This window comes from Haematobia irritans, chromosome 4, assembly GCF_050003625.1.
Source record: "Haematobia irritans isolate KBUSLIRL chromosome 4, ASM5000362v1, whole genome shotgun sequence".
NCBI classification, from domain to species: domain Eukaryota; kingdom Metazoa; phylum Arthropoda; class Insecta; order Diptera; family Muscidae; genus Haematobia; species Haematobia irritans.
The window spans coordinates 223,705,294-223,715,319 of NC_134400.1; the positions used below are offsets into that span (position 1 = coordinate 223,705,294).

Consider the following 10,026-nt stretch of genomic DNA (forward strand, 5'->3'; position numbering starts at 1 on the left):
CAATTAAATCCCATCTGTTATAGGAACACTGTGCATTATCATACTGCTGATGTGAGAATAGTGGGGGGCTTGTCTTAAACTTTCAACTGTGCAAGTGTTCAGATTTTGAACTAAAAAAAAAAAGAAAAAAAATATATATTGTTGTTTTCATCATTTGTTTATATTTACGCACAATTTATATATGTGTATAGGTATATATTATTTATTTTTAATGGGGACTCTACTTTTGAATGAGCATGTTTGCAAACGAGACAAGACATATAGATGATACACCCAAGTGGTCAAAAGTTAAAAAACTCTTTGGGAATGGGCGATAACATTGTCTACACACAATTTTGTGAATCAAAATTATGGCATTTAAGAACTGACGTCTTATCAGAATCCAACAGCCTTACACAAAAATTATTTAATTTTAAGAAAACGTGATCATCTCGAATCAGTTGAAAAATACAATTTGAGTGATTAGTACTCCTTCGATGTTCTCTAAAGAGATTAGAGATTAAGTCTTAGAGATTATAATACCGACCGACACTTAGTAAAAATTAAAAATAGATTTTTTTTATTTTGTCCAACTACAAACTGAAATCGTGCAAGTCCCTGCTCATAGTTTTTAGTTATAAACTGATTAATTGTTCTTATCACTTTTTTGTTTGTTTTGTTTTCTGGGTGCAAATAAGTTATAAAAAAATCAAAAAAACAAAAACTAATCAATAAAACGCATTAAAGATCGGTCAATGAATAAATGGGAAAAACATCATTTCTCAAATATAATGCATTATCTGCATATGCATTGAGACAGTTTTCGCCAAGTATTCTGCAGGAAAAGACGCATTTTGCATTTTTTCCTAAAAATTAATTTCTAAATTGAAAATATAAAAAAAAATAAATTAAATATTTACGGCAGTTAATATTTGTGCGACTACTAAACTCTAAAAGGACTAATTAGTGAAAAAAAACATTTTTTTTCAAATTTTTATTCAATTGCTGAGTTGGTTGTTTTTTTTTATCAATAATGGATTGCAATTCTACTTTAAGTGGTAAGTGGTACTTTATATGGATATCCTGATGTTCATGGATTTTAATGACAACTCTTCATATTCAAGCTGGTTCCTTGTGTTCCGCTGCTGGTTCAAGTGATTGTTGCAAATCCACCAAAGTATTTCCTGAGAAGCAGTACAAAGAAGTCCAACCCAAAGGCAACGATGTCACTGGAATGACATGTGAATGTGGTGTTTTTGGTGCCATTGCATGCGGTGATTGGCCTTCGCAGGTGAGTTTCTGTATAAAGTGTTTAAAAGTGTTTATGAGGGGTTTTCGCAAAAAAAAAAAACAAAAAATGACTTAGTGACGTAATACTTTCCCAAGCGTTAGAAAAAACTGAGCAATTTTCATTAGAAAAATCTAATTGTGTTTTTTTAGCTTTTTCATGCATCTAAAATTTTTTGGAATTACATGACCTTCCCCGTTCAAATTGGATTGCCATAGAAGGTAATTCCGTTCTGGTTAGAAATGGCCAGTGTTTAGAATTTGATGAGTGATGAGCGAATGAAAATGTCTAAATTGTGTGATACCTCACGGTGTTTTATTTTTTTTATTTATTTATGGATTATAATCCTTACAAATTAGCAGAATTAGAAGTAAATTAAATCGAAAGTAGATTAAAAATTATCTAAGGACATTGCAAAGTCCAAATCATGCAATCTATTCAATTTATTAAACGCCCTGCAATAGAATTGAATATTAAAAAATGGTTTTTACATATTGCCTCAAGAGAACTTCTTATGGAGTGAAAATGATGCCTATCTCTAGAATAGTATTTGGGAAGTGATAACTTGGTAAGAAGATTCATTTTTTTCTGGGGAAGTCCTGAATGCGCATCATAGATAATATCCCAGCAAAAAAAATTTGGAAGTTCTTCCAAAGGCACAACTTTAAAAGCACTTCCAGAAGATGTACTCCCAATGATGTTCTTTATTTTAACTGCACAGGAAGTTCTTTTTATTCAATTTTTTAAAACAGGCGTTTTTTATATTTTTAATGGGCAATTTTAACTTTTTATGTTTCAAATTGGTTAAAAACAGTATAAGAATTCATAAAAAGGTACAAATTATTTAAATTTTGTCGAAAAAAATGCTAAATCCAATCTGAAAAAATTGTGAATTTTTGAAAATATTTGAGGTCAAATGTTTCAGACATGCGTTAGAATCCATTAAAAATTATAAAAATTATTTATTTGACAAAATATCACAGAATTTTTTAATTTACATCCAAAACATTGACTTCGGATCACACCTAAACAAGTGATGTAAATTCAGTGCACCGGCTGTTGAAATGGAGGACTTCCGTACTATGACAAGCCCATGTTAAATTCATCGCTTCTGCGTCAATTTTGCACCACTTCCGGATCCAAAAAGAACATTTTCATTACTTTTTTGGCGACGGTTTTTTTGCTGGGATGTACATGTAATATAGTTTAAAATAAAACAAATTAAAATTAATAGTAATGTTATTAGTCCGTTCCGAATAATTTAATCGAGATAAGTTCTAGAGAGTAGTCCACTGTAATTATTTTATTTTGGCCAAATAGGCTTAGAATTACATGCTCTGAATGAATAAATAAATATGTTCAATTTAATTTGCTAGGATTTCATTGTATTTTGGTTCAAAAAATTGTATTTTGGTGTTTAATGTTGTGATCAATTTTTCCACTCCAAAATTTTGTGTATCTATGTTGCCCTTCGAGCGTTGTACACTGAAAAAACCTAATATGAGAGATTATGCAAACTAAATTTTAACACATTATTAACGATGAATAAAAGAACAAATTTTTGATAGTTGCATCCCAAATTTCCCTTAAAGTAAAGAAAAGCATTTTTGATTTATAGAAATAATGTTTAGAGTTTAAAATATGGGCTAAGACTAATTTTGAATTTATGGTTTATAGCTTTTTTAATTAACATTTAAAACGTTTTATAATTTGAATTTCTAAACTGACTGATTTTGTAGAGCGGATCGCACTTAGAAAATTGTCTTTATTTTAAAGACGAGGCGCCTTTTCCTTGAGGCAAGGTCCAAGTAAAACATTTTTGAGTGTAGAAAAAGATATGGATATTCATTTTTTATTGTTGTGTTATAAAAAAAGAAATATCTTTTCCGAATTGGGGAGAAGAACTCGACTCAATGAGAAAAGACACTAAATGTAATAAAGGGCCGATGTTGAATAAAACACAAACTATTTAGGAAATTATTATAATTTTATTTTATTATGATATATTGGTATTACTCAATTATGTATGGAAGAAAATATCGGCCAAATGGGCGCCGCGACCTCGGTGGCACACCTTCATCCGATGGTCCAAATTTTCGATGACGCTGAAGCATAATGGAGGTTCTATGCCGTTAATGTGCCGAATTATCTCATCCTTTAGTTCTTGAATTGTTGCTGGCTTATCGACGTACACCTTTTCTTTCAAATAACCCCAAAGAAAAAAGTCCAACGGTGTCGAATCACATGATCTTGGCGGCCAATTGACATCGCCATTACGTGAGATAACACGGCCATTGAATTTGTTGCGCAAAAGAGCCATTGTTTCGTTAGCTGTGTGACAAGTGGCATCATCCTGCTGAAACCACATATCGTCCACATCTATATCTTCCAATTCGGGCCATAAAAAGTTCGTTATCATCTCACAATAGCGAACACCATTCACAGTAACTGCCTGACCGGCCTAATTTTGGGAAAAATACGGCCCGATGATGCCGCCAGCCCATAAACCGCACCAAACTCTTTGAGGGTGCATTGGTTTTTCGACAATCACTCTTGGATTCTCATTCGCCCAAATGCGGCAATTCTGTTTATTGACGAATCCACTGAGGTGAAAATGTGCCTCATCACTGAAGATGATTTTATTCGAAAATTGATCATCCACTGTTGCCATTTCTTGGAACCATTTAACACGTTGTTGAATTGTGTATCTCTCCATGGTTCAAATTGAGTAAGTCTGAAATAGAGAAATGTCAAATAAAATTCGGAAAAAAACTTGGCGTTTAGGTGTGGTTCACATTCAACATCGGCCCTTACAATTTAACCACCCTCTAGTACACTGAAAAAAGCTTGTCCTGCTCTGTTTTCTTTTGTATGTTAGATAGTTTTTTTATGAAATAGTTTACCGACTTTTGATCTCCATTTCAACATTGAATATGCATCAATTCCTAAGGTGTGATACGAATTCAGTGTTTTGGATGTGCATTAAAAAATTTTGTGATATTTTGCCATATAAATATTTTTTTAATTTTTATGATTTTTAATGTATCTTAACGCTTGACCCCAAATATTTAAAAAAATCGTGATTTTTCTAGAATGGATATAGCATTTTTTTTCAACAAAATTTAAATAATTTGAACCATTTTATTAATTCTTACTTTTTAATCTATCTGAATTAAAAGAGCTTCCTGATTAGTTAAAATAAAGAACATGTTTGGGAGGAAATTTTTTGGAAGTGATTTTAAAGTTGTGCCTTTAGAAATATTTCCAGTTTTTTTTGTTGGGTGGTTAATGAACTTTAAACGGCACGTGTAAGTTAGGAATTTATTTGGAACCAAATTTTCAATTAAAATTACCGCCTCTGGAAATATCTTCAAATTTTTTATATTGCCTTACATAATTATAGAATTTTTTGAAAAAAAAAAGAATTGGAGTTCCTGGTATATACAAGTTTTCTAAACAGTCCTGGTAAATTACTTTCGAAATTTTTGTTAAGGGTAACCTCGAACATTGATCCTTAACTCAGCAAGCGTGCTTTGCAATTTTTATGTAATAAACAACAAACGAAAAACAACAACACTTTTTTCAATAGTAATCGAATGATGTGCATCATCGTTGATCGTCATCAGAGGTCAGAGAGGCTCTATGAAGATCATCATCATCTCAATGGACCTTATCGCATAGGAAAAATTTTATTTGTTTTCAATTTGTTTTTTAATACCATAAACAATAACAAAAGTGTATACACTCTGTTCTTATTATTGCTTTTATTGACGTTTACATGCTAACAAAAAATTACAAAAAGCAAAAAAAAAATGTCTATGACATTGACCATAAAAATATTGTCGTTTACTGATAAGCACTTCCACTGGTTGATGCTCTATGTTGGCAAGTCTATTCAACGCTGCACTTTTTTTTTCGTTTACTCCCATTTTCACAGATTGATATCGGTCAAGTGATTTGTTTGGGTTTGGTAGCATTGCAGCATCGCGGCCAAGAATCTGCTGGCATAGTGACAAGTGATGGAACATCATCGAAAAAATTCAATGCCCACAAAGGAATGGGTATGATCAACAATCTCTTCAATGATGAGACGATGAAAACCCTTAAGGGTAATTTGGGAATTGGCCACACACGTTATTCCACATCGGCTGCCTCGGAAATGGTCAATTGTCAGCCTTTTGTTGTACACACATCCCATGGTGTATTGGCTATAGCCCATAATGGTGAATTAGTTAATTGTGAACAGTTAAGAAGAGAGGTAAGAGAGAGAGAGAGGAGAGAGAGTAAGAGAGATTTCCTATCTGTTTACATTTCCTTTTATTTTCAGGTCCTTGATCGTGGCGTAGGCTTATCCACCCACAGTGACAGTGAATTGATTGCCCAGTCCCTGTGTTGTGCTCCCGATGGAGTCTCCGAACATGATGGCCCCAATTGGCCAGCCCGTATTCGCCATTTCATGACCTTGGCTCCCCTCTCCTATTCCCTGGTGGTCATGCACAAGGACAAAATTTATGCAGTTCGTGACTCTTATGGCAATCGCCCTCTATGCATTGGCAAAATTGTGCCCATTAACTTAGGTGCTGGCAAAGTGGAAGATGTCCAAGCCGAAGGTTGGGTTGTGTCCAGTGAAAGTTGTGGTTTCCTTTCGATTGGCGCCCGTTATGTGCGTGAAGTGGAGCCCGGTGAGATTGTTGAACTCACACGCAATGGCTTCCGTACAGTGGATATTGTGGAGAGGCCCGATTATAAGCACATGTCTTTCTGCATTTTCGAATATGTTTACTTTGCCCGTGCCGACTCCACATTTGAAGGTCAAATGGTCTATTCGGCGAGGTTGCAATGTGGTCGTGAATTGGCCAAAGAGTCACCAGTTAGTGCTGATATTGTCAGTTCTGTACCAGAATCGGGAACTGCAGCTGCCCATGGTTATGCCAGAGAGGTAAGAGGCTATGGCATAAAAGCCGATTAGTTTAAGTTGAAGATTAGAAATCGTACACTTTGTTTTATCGACTTTTAACGAATAGTCGAAAAACTGAAATTCTAATCTTACATCTCCAATGTACACGCGGAGAAGGAGAGTGGCTACCCCAAAAATGTTTCAAGAGCATAACATGATTTTTGGGCAGCAAACATGGAATTTTGGGGGTCGCAAAACTATTGTTTTCTCACAAAACATAAACATGCTTGCGAAATCAGATACATCATTTCGAAGAAGCATGTTACATGTTCATCGTTCCAGATATAACATTATACTTTTGAAATAGGTTTGGAGTTATCATATTCCATATTCGTGTTTCAATGTCCTTTCTATGGTAAAACATGTTCCTATTTTTGGGTTTCTTTTTTAATTTCAGTCTGGTCTACCTTTTGCCGAAGTCCTCTGCAAAAATCGTTATGTTGGCCGTACTTTTATTCAACCTTCTACGCGATTGCGCAAATTGGGAGTGGCTAAGAAATTTGGAGCTCTCTCGGAAAATGTGGAAGGCAAGAGAATTGTCTTGATCGATGATTCCATTGTCCGTGGTAATACCATAGGACCCATTATCAAACTTCTGAGAGATGCGGGAGCAACTGAAGTCCATATTCGCATTGCCAGTCCTCCCTTGCATTTCCCCTGTTACATGGGTATAAATATTCCCACTCGGGAAGAATTAATAGCCAATAAATTAAATCCAGAGCAATTGGCTGATTATGTGGGTAAGTAAATGAGAAAAACAAAAAACGAAATTGCAGCGATATTTTTAACATGGAAAATTTATTGTGAATATCCTTACAGGAGCTGATAGTTTGTCCTATTTAAGTGTTGAAGGTTTGGTCAAGGCTGTCCAACACAACAAGACACAATCGAATCCCACAAAGGCTGGCTACTGTACCGCCTGTTTGACTGGCGAATATCCTGGTGGTCTACCAGAGGAACTTAGCTGGTAGCTGCCTCTATGTGGTGGCAAATGTGTGCCGAGTAGATTAAGTTTTTGTTGCCATTAAGTCTTAATTTAATAACCTGCAGACAATTTATATCGTCTTTCCTACTCATCATCATCACATATATGTATGGGCGGGAGTGTGCCTCCATCCCATAACTCCTATTGGTTATGTGACATTCGGAAATGTTTCCTCATTCTCAAAAATGTTATCCCACAAACACAATTATGCATAATAAAAAAATTTAATCTTTTTTTAAACATTTAAATAATGAAATGTTTACATATCTTACCCAGATGACAAGAAGGCTATTAAGCCTAATTTGACACCATATACTCTTGAATGTCTTTTCTACGTCTATGGCTCCAAGGAGTTGCTACTGAGGCCATCATTAGCATTGCCTTCATTGTATTTAACCACCAACACAACCTCTGAGTGTCATCTCCAATATCCTTAGCCGAGCTGTAGAGCGTGAATGTGTTTTCACCCACCAGTTTCCTATGTATTTTGGTGTCACTTTAAATGCAAATTTCATCTTTTGCAAAAGTCGTCATCATGTGGCATAATTATCCTGTCACATGATTATAATTTTCTTCATTTTTTTTTTATTATTACAATTGTTTGAATATGTGTTCATTGAACAAAGGGAAGTATGATAATTATGGTAAGTTATAGAATTTTTAATTTAAACTAAAACTTTTTCAAATCAAATGAAACCAAGTGAGACAAATTTTTCTTCCATGAAAATATGCCAATTTTTCACTTAACTAATATAACAAAACGACTTCATTGAAAAGTTTATCAACTTTTAGACAAGGGGAAATTCTTTATGTCAGAGAAATGAATCTTCTATGTGAAGTAAAACTCGCATTTGTATTTAAGGACAATAAATCTTAAGCCTCAAAACTATTTTTTTAGTGTTACAGGTTGGCTGATAAGTCCCCGGTCTAACAAAGAAATACACATTTTTTTTATCAAAATTCGTTTTTATTATTCAACATAGTTCCCTTCAAGAACGATACAACGATTATAATGACCTTCCAATTTTTTAATACCATTTTGGTAGTACTCCTTCCGTTTTGCCTCAAAATAGGCCTCAGTTTCGGCGATCACCTCTTCATTGCAGCCAATTTTTTTCCCTGCGAGCATCATTTTGAGGTCTGAGAACAAGAAAAAGTCGCTGGGGGCCAGATCTGGAGAATACGGTGGGTGGGGAAGCAATTCGAAGCCCAATTCATGAATTTTTGCCATCGCTCTCAATGACTTGTGGCACGGTGCGTTGTCTTGGTGGAACAACACTTTTTTCTTCTTCATATGGGGCCGTTTTGCCGCGATGTCGACCTTCAAACGCTCCAATAACGCCATATAATGTTAATGGTTTTTCCCTTCTCAAGATAATCGATAAAAAATAATTCCATGCGCATCCCAAAAAACAGAGGCCATTACATTGCCAGCGGACTTTTGAGCCTTTCCATGCTTCGGAGACGGTTCACCGGTCGCTGTCCACTCAGCCGACTGTCGATTGGACTCAGGAATGTAGTGATGGAGCCATGTTTCATCCATTGTCACATATCGACGGAAAAACTCGGGTGTATTACGATTTAATAGCTGCAAACATCGCTCAGAATCATCAACACGTTGTTGTTTTTGGTCAAATGTGAGCTAGCGCGGCACCCATTTTGCACAGAGTTTCCCCATATCCAAATATTGATGAATGATATGACCAACACGTTCTTTTGATATCTTTAAGGCCTCTGCTATCTCGATCAACTTAATTTTACGGTCATTCAAATCATGTTGTGGATTTTTTTGATGTTTTCGTCGGTAATCACCTCTTTCGGGCGTTCACCGTCCTCCGTGCTCATTTCACCACGCTTGAATTTTGCATACCAATCAATTATTGTTGATTTCCCCGGGGCAGAGTCCGGAAACTCATTATCCAGCCAAGTTTTTGCTTCCACCGTATTTTTTCCCTTCAGAAAACAGTATTTTATCAAAACACGAAATTCCTTTTTTCCATTTTTTTCACAATAACAAAAGCTGCTTCACAAAAGACGCTCTATCTCACAAACTAATTGACTTACAGACGTCAAATTTTGACACGAATCATTTGAAGGTTGGCACTATATAAAAATAATATGCATTTAATACTAGCAATGCCATCTATGTGTCAGACCTTATCAGCCAACCTGTTATAATAAAATGTGTTTGGGACACCGAATATTTTATGTTCGCAACATCTTTTTTATTTCATATAACTATTAAATTATAAATTTCGAGTAAACATGTATATGTTCCGATATCTTATTTAGGGAGCAAGAGAGGGAGAGCGAAATGACACCGAGAGAATATAAAAATAAAGTTTAGTTCCTTTGACGGTGATTCCCTCAACGGAGGGTTTGACGCAAGGTAAAAATTAAAGTGCAAAATAATTCGTTAATAAAAACCAAAATGACGTTTTAATTTAAGTCAGAAAGTTCATTGCTAAATAGGTGCATGTGTGGTTGAACAATTATTGTTTAAAATTTTGTACTTTTGTACTTTTATTAAAGAACTATAATATTTATAGGGTACGTGTTTCAGGAGGTGCTTAAAATACGTACACGCAAAGAAAAAAAAAACGTTTGGAAAACGTGTACCGAAAACGTTTTTCTTTTGTTAGAGTTTTTTGAATTGCTTCGAAAATTTTAGACTTTTATCACCAAAAAAATTCGTTTGTTACAAAATTTTTATTTTTTCAATAAAAAAAAAAGTTAGTTTTGAAACAACAACACAGTCCATTTCGTTTATACCAAACACTGTTCTTTTCTGACTTTAGGTATTTAATAAGACACATT

The 10,026-nt window shown here is 34.7% G+C and overlaps 1 protein-coding gene across 1 annotated transcript; it reads left to right on the forward strand.

Annotated features, from left to right (window-relative positions):
• Positions 1-793: 793 nt before the first annotated feature.
• Positions 794-7,465, forward strand: Prat2 (Phosphoribosylamidotransferase 2). The gene is made up of 6 exons (XM_075303906.1): positions 794-1,037; positions 1,104-1,270; positions 5,205-5,525; positions 5,595-6,206; positions 6,622-6,964; positions 7,044-7,465. The coding sequence occupies exons 1-6, from the start codon at positions 1,013-1,015 to the stop codon at positions 7,193-7,195; spliced, it is 1,620 nt and encodes a 539-aa protein (XP_075160021.1). The 5' UTR covers positions 794-1,012; the 3' UTR covers positions 7,196-7,465.
• The last annotated feature ends 2,561 nt before the right edge of the window (positions 7,466-10,026 follow it).